The 13909-nt window shown below is 35.9% G+C and overlaps 1 protein-coding gene across 1 annotated transcript; it reads right to left on the bottom strand.

The window, feature by feature from the left end:
* Nucleotides 1-1482: 1482 nt before the first annotated feature.
* On the bottom strand, nt 1483-8625 carry LOC133794910 (actin-related protein 8-like). Its single transcript, XM_062232352.1, has 11 exons — nt 8621-8625; nt 7691-7752; nt 7432-7529; nt 6834-6915; nt 6423-6565; nt 6005-6153; nt 4270-4500; nt 4064-4167; nt 2479-2862; nt 2305-2394; nt 1483-1790 (listed from the first exon to the last, which is right to left on the bottom strand). Exons 1-7 carry the CDS (start codon nt 8623-8625, stop codon nt 4488-4490), a joined length of 552 nt encoding a protein of 183 aa, XP_062088336.1. The 3' UTR covers nt 1483-1790; nt 2305-2394; nt 2479-2862; nt 4064-4167; nt 4270-4487.
* Between the last annotated feature and the right edge of the window lie 5284 nt (nt 8626-13909).

Below are 13909 nucleotides of genomic sequence, written 5' to 3' on the forward strand. Positions count from 1 at the left end.
TTCGATGCATGCTCAATGGATTGGGTATTATGTTGGGTTCGATGGTGGTTCGATGGTGGTTCGATGCATGCTCTAGGGGTTCGATAGGGGTTTTGATGGGTACTCAATAGGGGTTCGATGGGTGTTCGATAGGGGTTTGATGGTTGCATGTATGTTTATTGATGGATTTTTCATGTGACTTTGTTTAACTGTATTATTTTTATCTTTATTTTTTGTAGATGTCGAAGTTTCTTTTACCCTTGACAGATCACTTTCCTGGACGAGTCACATATAGGGGCAACAGTTACTTTAAAACAATCAAGGACTAGTTTGAGGAGCTCGGGTTGATAGAAAGGGTGAAGGAATCCCCTTTTAAAAAAAAATTCACGGCTGAGAAGTTAGACTTCTCTGCATCTCTCATACATCAATTAATGTTGCGCAAGATCCAGTGCATCAAAGAGGATGAGTTGCATTTACATTTGGGATCTAGACCCTCACTACAACAATTTTGACATTCAATGACTCCCTACAATGTCTTACACAATTGGTGTAAGACAATAAAAATTAGGAGAGATTTTAAATGTCTTATGTTGGGAGACATTGAAAGTTTTTATTAATTACTAAAATTGTAAGACATTAAAAGTGCAGGAAGACGTTGAAAATTTGGAGTCTAAATACGTTTCCGGGGGGACATCCAACGTCTCCCATTGAGAGACGTAGGACGCGTGGCATGTCTCCCCTTGGGAGACGTTATATGTAAAAAAAAAAAAAAAAAAATCTGACAATCACTTTTTCATAGTAAAAATTTCTCTCTCCCACGTTCTCATCTTTTATACTCATTATTATTATTATTATTATTATTATTATTATTATAAATCAAATCCTTTCAAATCCTCACTCTCTCCCACATTACTCTCATCTCTTACACTCCCATTAAATTTAATTCCCACGTTTCTCTCTCTTCTCTCATCATGTCTATTTTTCAAACTTTTTATATTAAAAATTAATAATAAATGACACTACAAGAAAAAATGCTTTTAATAACACCAAAAATGTGTTATCAAAACCTACGATAACACTTTCTGATGTGTTAAGACAGACTATGTTATCGTAGGTCAGGGTACTTTACATAACACTTTATCAGTGTTATACAGATGTGTTATTGTACTGTCAACGATAACACAATTTCTGTGTTATTTTAATATATAGATAAGTGTTGAATTATGTTATTTATAGTCGATACTATAACACTTTTTTTGTGTTATACTACACTTTAGTATAACACTTTTTTTGTTTTATACTACACTTTAGTATAACATTTTTTTTGTGTTATACTACACTTTAGTACAACACTTTTTTTGTGTTATACTACACTTTACTATAACACATTTTTTGTGTTATAGTACACTTTAGTATAACACATGTGTTATATTAACTTAGAGAAACATAAATTTTTTTAACTTACACAAAACTAGGAAAACAAATATGAAAGTTGAAGCCAAATAAGATAACATAAATAGATTTTTATTAATTACTCAAATGTAATTACAATATTTAGTCTACTAGTCTAGTCTTAAGAAATCATATTACAACATAATTTAAGCCCAATTTAGATTCCTTTATCACCAAATACAAAACAAGAAATATATACAAAAATTAGTGAAATACATTCTTCCATTCTTTGCATCAATATCTTGATGGCTTTGCAATTTCTTTGAAAGTGTTATGCTTCAAAAACAGGTCAGTAAATGCCACCCTCAAGTTCTTAACCTCTCTATCTAATTCACTTGGTGTCCTTTGCCTGCAAGATCCTAGAAAATGGAGTAGGATCCACAAAAAACTGAGATAAGTCTACAGATCAGTGCTTGAAGTATCATACAAAAATAAAACTGTAAAACCCACATAACTCTTACCATTTTCTGAAAGTTTTTTCAAGGCTAAAGTATGTATTCCATCTTTTAGATACCACAAATTGTCAAGAGCAGCAGCAACTAAATTACTTGTAACTAAACTATACTAAATTTCTATGACTAGAATGATAGTAAATGTAAAAGCAAATATTACATCCTTATGTTAAATTCAAGACTCTAGTGATTGACCTTAAATTAAAGAGTCATAAAAGAGTTTCAAAGAAATAGAAGACCTTATTGAAAACCCAAATTTCACCACTAATGTTTCAAATGCTAATTAAATAGAAATTTACAAAAGAACAATGCTCATAAATATCCAGTTTTGACATTAGACTCCAAATATCATAAAGTCAAATTTATATAAGAGGATTAGATAAAGCCAAAGCTTTACAACCTTAATTAACAATCAGAATACCTTCAAGACAGACTGCTTATTAGCTTTCTGAATGTGAATATTGGCAAGGAGAAGAATTAGATGTTCCCTCTGGTTGGCAACATTGCCTTCCTGGTTAGAAAACACATTATGAAAATTCAGAGAAGCATCAAAATATGAGCAATGCAGAAGAAAATAGCTAAAACAAGAAGTTACCTTTGTAAGTTTTATCAAACATTTAACAACCAGATCAGAGAACTTCTGATTTCTGACAGCAAATGTCTCATTTGATGCAGGTGAGGGCAACCTTGAAGGATCTAATGGACGTAAGAGATTGATGAGAACAACAAAGGATGAAGTTCGATCTGCATTATCTTGTAAAGTTGAATAACAAATCAGACTAAAATAAGACATCTGAGTCAAGATAAGAATAAATGAAAAAAAGAAGAGGGAAGAAATGAAATGGCAAGACTTATCCAGAATGTTTAGCATCAGAACATTCAGAGCTTTTAAAAGCTGGATGCCATCATCCATATGTGGAACTCTCTCATCCAATAGCCATAGAAGGAGCTCAGTAATTAGACTATCAAGAGTGCTTTCCTTGACAGCATAAGCCAGTCTCAGTAACATAGGGAATTTATAAATAATTATTAATATATATATGATGAATTTTCTAAGAATATAGTCACTGGTCTGGTCTTATAGCAATGATATATAAAGTAATCCATGGTCAAATTTAATGAACAAGTTTAATGAAAAGAAAGGCAAACATACATGCATGGAACAACCTCACATACTGAATTCTGAGTAAGCCATTAATAGCAGAATTAACACTGATTAAATAATACTAGCCTGTGCTCTGAATAAATCATTGGTAGCAGAAGCAACACAGATTAAATTAAATAATACTAATGTAGTCACAATGATGAACAATAAGTTTTAAAGATACATAAAATATGCTTTCCAAGTCTTCAATAGCCATTAGTTCCATAACCACCACAACTGTACATGCAATTTTTATAAGAAGCACGTTGCAAATTCTAAACTTTTGTATAAGGAATTGAATAGGAGCTTCCAGAATCCTTCATAGTAAAGAGGAAGAAACTAAGAAAAACACCAATTTTAATAAATAATTAAAAAGAAGGATCACAGTTGCATCTTATTTTCCTAATTCGAATTAAAAGTAACCAAGTTTGGTAAAATCTAAAAAAGAAAAAAAAATGTTCGGCTGACTGAAATTTTTATCATTCTACGAGTGCATGCTTTAAATCATTTGAATGACAGAACAGTAATTTGAATATAATGTCCTACTTAATTTGCCATGTTCAGTGCTGGTATTGTATCAACACAAGTCTCTTATCTCAGTTCAGATTGGCTGGTAAATGAGAAAGGTTTCCTTCACATTCTTTTAATTCAGAGGAGCCAATACTATTACAAAACGAAGTGCAGGAATAATTAAGACATCCAAGAACCTTTTTTGTAAACTAGGTGGGAGTGTGGCTTTTAAAGATGAATTGTTCAGCCTTCTGTGGGAACTAATAATGTGTTTCCCAGCCTTCCTCAGGACTTGTAAAAAACCAGCAACCAAAAAGTAGTGGAAACGTGACATGGATGTAAGGTGATATGGAAATAAGTTCTACAATGCTATTCATTTTCATTTTTATTTTATTTTATGTTAAACTACATACAGGGGAGATGAGTGAGGACATGTGGGGAATGGAGCTTATTTGAAAAGAATAATAACAATACAAGAGATTTTGCATAGTTATGTATATTAAAAGAAAGCAGCTATAAAAAGAACCTTGAATATTATAGGATTGCGACCTCCTGAGTAGTGTACATCTCACCAAAGTAGAGATATGTGCTTCCCTCACTCCTTTCGAATAACTCTGGATGATTACAGACCTGGCACCACACAGTAAAAAATAATAAAAATTAGCTTCCTCACTTGATTGCTTGTAGCAATTAAATTAATTTCAGGAAAGGAGGTGGAAAAGCATAGCTTACCTTCCTTAGTTGAATGACAATATTCATTAAATTAAGGAGTTTTTTGTCATTAAGTTGTCCACGATTGTTGTCAAATAACTCAGAAAGAGATATCTTGTTCTTGATAGCTCGATAAAAAGCTTGTTGTCGTGAACTCAATTTGCAGTGCACTGTGATCTCTGTTTTCCTGGTAAGCTCTGAAACTACATCTGTTTTAACTCGACGTAGCATGAAAGGTTTTAATATTGAATGCTGTGAGAAGAATCAAAAGCACAATACAAGTCAGAAATCAATTTTTAGATGCATTCACTCGTACATTTAAAGGCAACAATGATTGCATCATCTCTTCATTAACAATATGTAAACACTAATAGCAGCAATATTAACAAAGCCTATTTCTCAAAAAAAAAAAAAAAAAGCCTAAAGCTAGAAGAGACCTAAATGGTAAAAGCAAAAAAATACCCTCACAGACCTCACCAAGGTCTCAAGCTCACGAAAAGTTGATACGTCAACACATGATTTGAGGCAGCACATTTCTAATGTTAGCATTGCAAGTTAAAGCAATTGAATAATGTTGCATAAAAGAGAATCTTTGAAGATAAAGAAGAATCTGGGGAGGTGTTGTGGGAGAAGATCAGATTTTGGGTTACTATGTGTGTGTTCAAAGACGTCTTCTCAGATAATGTTCGGAATTGGCAGTGTATTTAGTAATATATTTCTAAAGTTCTTATCTTTTCTTTTGAATGGTTCTGCCTTCTCTAAATTAGAGTCTGGCTTAGTTTTGGTTCTGTTAGTTTGAGGAGTTTGTTTACATTTCTTCTTGTTTTTGCTATAGATTTCTCAATAGCTTGCTCCTATACCCTAATTTTGATCAAAATCAAATTATGTACAAGTCTATAATTCATTTATAGAATTTGAAGAGAAAAACAAAAAAGAAAAGAATTTACTAAGAAAAAGAGCATAATTAAAGCACTGCAAAAATGGGATGAGGAAACACTGAAAAAAAAACTATGTGTAGCTTACTGGCCAGGTCAGTTAACTAAAGGCTACTGTATTAACATGTGGCACAATATATGTAGTCTATGCTAAACCCATGATATTCCTCCACGAGAAAATAGTTTATTGACAAAGTTATACATATTCTTATTCATTTCCACTTATTAACAAAGCACCTTTAATCTAGACTACCTGAAAAACAACTGAAGTAAAAACTACCACAACATAGAGTTCATCTGTTTGTGACCCAAGGCACCGAACCAATAACTATAATAAAAATAAAGAGCAAAATGAAAATAGAAATAAAAGGTAATAAGTTTACTCCAAGTTTCCATGAATTAGCATACATTCATATTGCTCATACCACTATCCTTATTCTAGACATAATAGTAACTTACAAAAACTACAATATTATAGAGTTCCAATTCTAGTGAAAAACAAGATTAGCTGTACCAAATTTGCAGAAGAATAATGAAACAACTACCTGATTATATGCATATTATTCATATGTTTTTCACAATTTAAACATTATACTTTCATGAAGTCTCAATTATATTCTCTTAGAAGAACTGTATTCTCGTCACATTTTTAACGCCTAGAATCAAGACATAAAGCATTTCTAGACATCTTTTTTGATGAATTATATGGTAGAAGTTTTAATATCCTTGCAGCACACACACACACTCACATGCATCCACACAGTTGGAACTTTCCTGACAGTGCTCGTGAAGCAATAAATATTATAAGTTCCAGAACTTACACTCCTGCCATTCGTGGCTGGAATAAGATTTCTCCTGTTTGAAATCGCTCTCTTGAAAGAGTGAACTGACCTTCTCCTGCTGCGTCAGATGATGCTCGTGTATCTTTGAGTAGCTCAGCCTCATAATCATAGGCAACATAACAGAGATTCTGTATGGAAATAAGGTCATAAATAGAACTCAGCTTCAGCAAGGTCTCCTTACAAAAATGAGAGAGAAGAGCAGTAGAAAACAAAATTGAAACATTCCACTAAAACACAGGATACTAATGGTATTAGTAGTTTAATGTACCATGAGCAAAATATTTTCTTTGAGGGTGCAAAGCTGATAGTATTAAAACAGAATAACTACAGTCAGGAAAAACGAGGATAAATATTCAACAACAATATTCTGCACTCAAGAAACAAGCAAGACTTGTACCTCTTTCAAAGTGCGAACGGTGTACAGCGATTCAAAACTAATATTGTTCTGCTGCATCAAATCCTTAAGAAACCCGGTAATTTTTAGTGCTCCCAGTCCCACAACCTCCACACCCACTTTGCGCATTACTTTACCATGTAAAACTAGAAGCCGAAAAAGAAAAGAAAATAGTATATTTCAGATCCCCAAACATTGAATGCAACCAAGATATGATATAAAAGAAAGCACTGGAAAATCCATAGAATGAAAATGAAAAAAGAAGAATAAAAGCAGCAAGGCTGCATGGAAAGTTAAAATTGTAACTTATACTGTAGGGCTAATCAGTATATATCATAGGTAAATGAAACCTTGTTGATAGTTTAAGGAAGCATAATGCATATAAAAGATAAAAGAGAAACTATCACTCCTTACTTGGAACAACTGATGTGACTTGAAACCCAATATTTACAACAATTCTTGAAGTTCTTCTAGCAGCATACAAAGCTAAAGTTGCCTACATTTTCAAAAACAGAAAATGGATAAGATCTTACAAATAAAAAACATCTATCAAAGAATCAATCGAACATTTTAAGCCAAAAGCAAAAGATCCAAATTACTCATAAACAAGCATAAGTACATAAAGCATCTCAGCTTATAGTGTTAATAAGTAAATTTGGTGCCTGTTCAGGATTGTCAACCACTCAAGTCACAGAAGCTTGCTTTACAAAAGGAAAATGAAGAATGAAAATTGGATCAAGGCCTCGAAATCTATATCCGATGGTAAATGTCATTTTTGCATGAAACAAACTAATCTTAATTCTTTACCAAAGAGGGGTAGCTCAAATGATAAGGCATATGGCTTGCTATATCACAAGGTATGAGGTTTAAGTTTCTCTTGGATACCTACATAGCAATTGTTAGCGGAATCCTAGTTTTAAAAAAAAAAAAAAAAAATTACTCTTATTTTTTTAGTATTAAATATTTTAGAATAATAAACAGCAGCGGCAAGTTAAGGCTTAGCGAAATTTACCTGATTAATTGCACAAACAGCAGGAACATTCATGTTAAATAGTGTTGTATATATAGCTTCCTTGAGTTGCCGTCTTGATGCTTTTGCAGATTCAGTATCTGCAATAAAAAGACAGAAACCACATCATAAGGACAGAAAGTGTCTCAAACAAGAAAAACACACAATTCTCAAGTGTCTCACTAAGGAATTACACGACCAAACTTCAAAAAAATTGAACTATCTAAATTACAGAAAAGGCAATGAATATATAGAAGCTGACCATCATAATGCAATATTGGTATAGACACAACCACTGACTGTGATGGTGCTCGTACCTCCATCCTGTAAAAGACATATCAAATATACATATGTGAGTAAAGAAGCTCATTTCATGAAAGCCAAAGCAAAGAAAAAGCTCAGGCTGGGTTTTTTCTAATATGAATATTTGTTGTTTTCATGAGGTCTTTATTGGAATAGAATGTGGATTTCAAATAAAAGTCAAGTCTTATAAAAGCTTATAACTCAATTTGTTATATGTATATGATCCTTTTTAAACCTTCACTCTGGATAACTAAGCTAAATATGGCTTCTACTCATTGGGTTCTGCATAGAAAAAAAAAATTGGCACCTGTCATAAAATCAGTATCAGCCACAAATTAAATACATTTGTTTATCTTCCACTGCCATAGAAGAGCTGAACTCTTCAATTTGGTCTCTTGTTCATCTTTCTAGTTTGGATCTTAGCAATAAATTGTTAGCAAGAAATCTCATCTCATGCAAGAAATTGTTGTCTTCTAGATTATTAGCCTAGAAATATATAGCTCAACCTCTAAAACTATCTTGAATGCTTCATTAAACCAAAGGGCTCATATAGCATATTCTATCTGTCCAAGCTCATAATGTATATACAGTTTCTTTGTATCATTTTATCATACACTTGTGGGGCATTGACCATTAGTTCAAGAGTAACATAGACCACAGTTACCTTACACTACCTTGAACCTCAATACAAACAAACATTCCAAAAACTAACCTAGAACTTTTTCAAAGAAGAAAAAAACAATAGATATAAGGCAAGAAAACTTATCTCTGGAACCAGAGCAGAGGAGGTATAATGATAGACATCAGCAGGTATTTTTGGAGGGTTCGAATAATCTGTTGAGTGCAGTCATTGATTGATCGAATGTTTAATAGAAAGTTTTTTGCAAACGTCATTTTAGTAATAAGTTAAGACAAATAACTGGTTAGTTAGAACAAGTTTTAAGCTGATGCAGCAAGGTGAATCAAATTTGAGGACTAAACAAAATCATACATTTGCTACGAGTTTTTGGCTTACATTTAGAACTAAAGAGTGATTCAGTTGTTAGTGAATAGTTTATCCCCGATGAAATTGATGGCACGTGAGACATGTGTGTTGTGTTTGGGGGTGGACACTGTCATCTATGCTTCATATTGGACTAAAATTGATGGCACTGTCGATTGCAGTAGAGCCAAAGGGTTTATTTTTACTTTATAAAAAATGTTTAGAACATATCATGGAGAAATGACAAGATTTACATTATTTTCTTACTGAGATTGATTCATGACCTCTATAATATGCATAATGTTGCATTATAACAGTGTTTTAATTCTTGTGTTCTGACTGAAATCATTCTGTATTGATCAGAGCTTGGTTTGTCGGTTCCAAGGTGACTTGTGTGAAGAAGACTCACTATGGTAAGAAGCTATACTGATGAACTAGAAGAAAAGAATCTTGTAGTTTTTACTTATTAAAACTCTAGCTTATCTCTATGTAAAAAACGCAGCATACGAATTCAACACAATATCAATGAGAATTTAGAACACAAAACACAGAAAACCCTTAGAGCATGATCATTTACCTTGAGCGCGAGCCACAGCAGCCAACAAGTTAAAGATATCCAAGTGTCCATTAATTTTATTGTCTCCATCTCCAGGGAGCACAAGTCTTGAGCCGACTTCGTCTGGTTGAGTTTTCCTCCTACGCCGATTATGCCCAGCAAGCCTCCTTCTACAACTTTGCTTGCCCTCGTCAAACTCGGAAAGGGGATGAAACCTGCAAGGAGCAAGCAAGAAGATGATGAACCTCGCCGTTCTAAACAACAGAAATCTACAGCAAAAATTACCAGAGCGAACCCTCTTATTGGGTCTGGATCTGGGGCCATCCCCACAAGTGAAGCCGCCCCCCAGATTTCTGCGGAGAGTGGCATCGGTTATCTCAGGGGTTGGAGTTGCAGGGAATTCTTCCGTCTTGGCGATGTCCGCAGCGTTGACGGCGGGGGAGGCCGCAGAGTCAAGGGGCTTGGCAAGGAGTCTAACCGTGTCCCAGTCCCAGACCTTAGGGTCGAAGTTATCGACGGGATTGGAGTTTGTGAACCGCTGCTGGTAATTAGGGGCCGGATAAGGGAGATATCATTTTGAGAGAGATGAAAACAGGATCTATTCCCATAAAATTATTTTTACTTAGTAATTAAAAAAAGGAAAGAAAAAAAACACCGCCTCCTTACATTTTAGCGGGCTCCCAAAATTTTATACCGCCTTTTTCTTTTTTGCTTTGCCTATTACCATAACACTTTTTCAATTGCGTTATATTCATGTGTTATGAAAATAGTTATTTGGTGTAGTGTGAATAAATAAAAGAAACCCTAATCTCTCATACATACTCTTCTCTCTTTTTCTCTCATACTATCTGCCGCCTCTCTCTCTATCTTTCTCTCTTTTCTTTTGCATTTCCCCCTTAAATTATCTTCCCTCATTCCTCCTCTCAATCTATATTTTTCTCTCACAAACTCTTTGTTTATTCATAGGCGTGGGCAAGGGACTAGCATCCGGCAAGGGTGGGGCAACGGCGACTAGGGCGCGGAGGCAAGGGTGGGCACGGCAGTGACCGGAGCACGGCGACGACGATAGGCGCGGGGACGGGCTGGGCGCGGGGACTAGCTAATGCGTATGTGGTTGAGATTTTTCTACAAAGAAGAGATAGGGAGAGTTTGTAATTTTTGGATGATTTGTTTGTAATTTTTGTGCTCTTCTAGTTCTTGTGGTGTTCTTGATATGTGTTTTGTTTGTTCTTTTAACTTTTGTTGAAATTATTTGGATTAATTTAGTTTGCTTGCTGATTTTATAAAGGGTATTTGTGTTTTGTAATTCTTGCTATTATCTTCAAAGTAGAGAAATATGAGGAAGAGGGATTTAAAAAAAATGGAATTAAGTTTTTAATTTTTTTTATAGTTTCATCTTTTAATTTAATTAATTGAACTATTTTATTAATTATTTGATAATAATGATAAAATATATTAAAAGACGAAACTATTATTAAATAATAAATATATATAATTTTATTTATTAGTAAATATACATTTCAAATTAAGTAATAATACAAATATATATTATTTAAAAATTATAAAAAATGAAATACTTTCAACCTCTTCCATTGGGGGAGGTGAGAGACATCCCACGTCTCCCAGTGGGAGAGGTTGAAAGTCCACGTTTGACTTTCAACCTCTCCCACTGGGAGACGTGGGAAGTCTCTCACCACTCCCAATGGGAGACATTGAAAGTCTCCCAGGGACTTTCAATGTCTCCCATTGGGAGAGGTGAGAGACTTCCCACGTCTCCCAATGGGAGAGGTTGAAAGTCAACGTTTTTGGACACCTTTCAACCTCTCTCACTGGGAGACGTGGGATGTCTCTCACCTCTCCTATTGGGAGACATGAGATATATACTTACAATGACTCCACCTACAACGTCTCCCCCTATGGGAGACATTGTAGACTTTCAATGTCTCCCAAATAAAGTCATAAAACTCTTATTTTGTTGTAGTGCCTGTAGATTTGGTAGAGGCGAGTTTTCTTTGGTTACGAGGTTGAACTTCAGTTCCGGGCCATCTGAGACTGATTTGAAGAAACACTTAACTAGTGACCTTTTAATCAAGGAGTACTTTAATGATGAAGAAATAGTGAAGATAATGCATTTGGAGGCTGCTTTAAAAAACTGCACTGTAGTTGAAGATGCCTACAAGTTGGGCCTATGTTTCTTTGTTGATGGGGTTTTACTTGCACGAGAGGGCAAGTTAAATGTCTGGATAGATTCGCTGAAGATGGTGGAGGACACTTAGTACTTCTTTACTTACGCATGGGGGAAGGTGTCTTTTAACAAGCTTATGGATTCATGTAAAAAAGACATGCATCATCAGAAGAGGAACTATGAGAAGAAGAAGGAAGTTAAGGGGAAACAGAAAGAAGTAAAACACAGTTTGTATGGTTATGTCCCTGCATTGCAGTATTGGGCATACGAAGCCATCCAGCAGTTTGCACGTGAGTATGGTATTAACCATGGAAACCAGTTTCCGAGGATGCTCAGTTGGTCGAGCAATAAGGAGCGTCCTATTTCGAAGGCCGACCTTGCACCGATGTTCAAGAAGACGAGTGTAAGTTTTGCTATATTATGTCAAAATAGAGTATTATTTGGTGGTTTCAAACTAACTTAATGCTTTGTATTTGATGCAGTTGATTGTGTTGTCCATGTTGAAGCCCCCGCCTTCAGAGATAGATTATTATAGTGCTCTGACAGAGGGTGATGCTCCCTTGTATCCCGGGTTGGGCCAAGAAGAAGAGGTAGAAACTCCCATTGATTTTGAGAACGTGGCGGAGATAGATGCTGAGGTTACGAAGGCAGCCAATATTTTTGTTGATGGCCTTGATGATGAGGATACCCCAGTCCCCATCGGCCCCACACCTTCGGCCCCAGCCCCATTGGTACACCCCAGTCCTGATCAACCTGATTTACGGGAGGTGTTGGAAAGGTTGGAGCGAGTCGAGAGTCGTCAGGATACCATCCTAAAGAATCAGGCGGTCATCATGGATGTTGTCAATAAGATCTTGACATTCGTACAAGATCTTCCAAATGATTCTGATTCCGACTCACTTGACCTCCCAGATGATTTTGTCTCACATGACATAGGCACTCCTCCCCCGATAGTACTCATAGCAAATCCTAAGACCCCAGGTGTTGCTATTATAGAACCTGGGGATGTTGCTGGTGTAGAGTTTGAATTGGCCAAGAGGAAAAGATGCAAACCTAAGAAGTTTGAAGACTACACCGACCTAACCAGAAAGAAAGCTCGTTTGGATGTGATTGATGACGTGCCATTAGTCCTCAACCCTCTAAAGAAGCCACTTGCTACATAGTACAGGACGGTCGGCAAGTGGTTGCTTGTAGATATTCCAAACAAGACGAAGAGGGATGTCCAAACTGGTGTGTATGGTCCGAGTTGGTTTTTGACGATGAAGACACCACAGTTTTGGATCAATGATGGGGTAAGTAATTTTATTAATATCTGTTATCTGGTATAAACAGTGGGTTCGATAGGGGTTCGATACGCAGATGGTTTGGTTTGTTGGGGGTTCGATGGGGTTTGATATGGGTTCGATAAGGGTTCGATAGGCAGGTGGTTTGGGTTCATGGGGTTCGATAGGGGTTTCAATGGGGTTTCGATAGGGGTTCGATGGGGGTTCGATGGGGTTCGATAGGCAGGTGGTTTGGGTTCATGGGGTTCGATGGGTTCGATAGGCAGGTGGTTTGGGTTCATGGGGTTCGATGGGGGTTCGATATGCAGGGTGGTTTGGGTTCATGGGGTTCGATAGGGGTTCGATGGGGTTTCGATGGGGGTTCGATGGGTGTTATATAGGCAGATGTTTTGGGTTCATGGGGTTCGATAGGGGTTTCGATAGGCTGATTAATTGCTTTCCTATCATTTTTGCAACATATTGATGCGGCCAAGCATATGCTACGTAGGCATCGACAGTTCTATCCCGGGGCATATTGGCAAGATGCTGTTGTGATGAATATTATGTTCTCACAAGTGGTACCAGCCCGTTATGATGCATATCAGAATGCCAAGGAAGCGGATAAGAAAAGGTTTTTGTGGGATTCAGATGTGATATCAATGATTACGGGAATTGACAATCAATTTCTGGCATCGTGGAAGGGAGTAGACACTGTATATTGGTGCCAGAACTACATTCAAGCGCATTGGTTTGTAGTTGAAGCCTCTATTTCTACTTGGACTTTGAATGTTTATGATTCAGACGTCACAGTGATAAGTGATAAACAAATGCAATCGTTTATGAAGTCATGGTCTACTTTGTTCCCATCGTTGTTATTGCAGTCACAACTTTTCAAGGACGACCCTCGGTTGACGATTCCACCTGGAGCTAAAAGATGCAAAGAGTTCAATGTGCACCGCATGCCAGTTGATTCAGTACCCCAAACCAAAGTCAGGTAATCAAAAGTCTAGTTTTTATTCAAGTTTTTAAAATTAAATTCTATGTTGATTTTGTTACTAATACAATTTATGTTTTGGTTACAGTGGAGATTGTGGTGTGTACGCCATCAAGCACATCGAACACTTATTGGGTAGGCTACCACTTCACACGATCTGCGATGACAACATGGAGTTGTTCAGAAACAAATGGACAAT

Source organism: Humulus lupulus, chromosome 8 (assembly GCF_963169125.1).
Source record: "Humulus lupulus chromosome 8, drHumLupu1.1, whole genome shotgun sequence".
NCBI lineage: Eukaryota > Viridiplantae > Streptophyta > Magnoliopsida > Rosales > Cannabaceae > Humulus > Humulus lupulus.

Bases quoted from the DNA above. Each gene is read 5' to 3' on its own strand.
- LOC133794910 (XM_062232352.1), bottom strand. The intron at 7,530-7,690 runs GTCAGCTTCTAT...TTTTTATTGCAG, and splicing joins ACCAATATTGCATTATGATG to ATACTGAATCTGCAAAAGCA. The intron at 6,566-6,833 runs GTAAGGAGTGAT...TTCGGCTTCTAG, and splicing joins AGTCACATCAGTTGTTCCAA to TTTTACATGGTAAAGTAATG.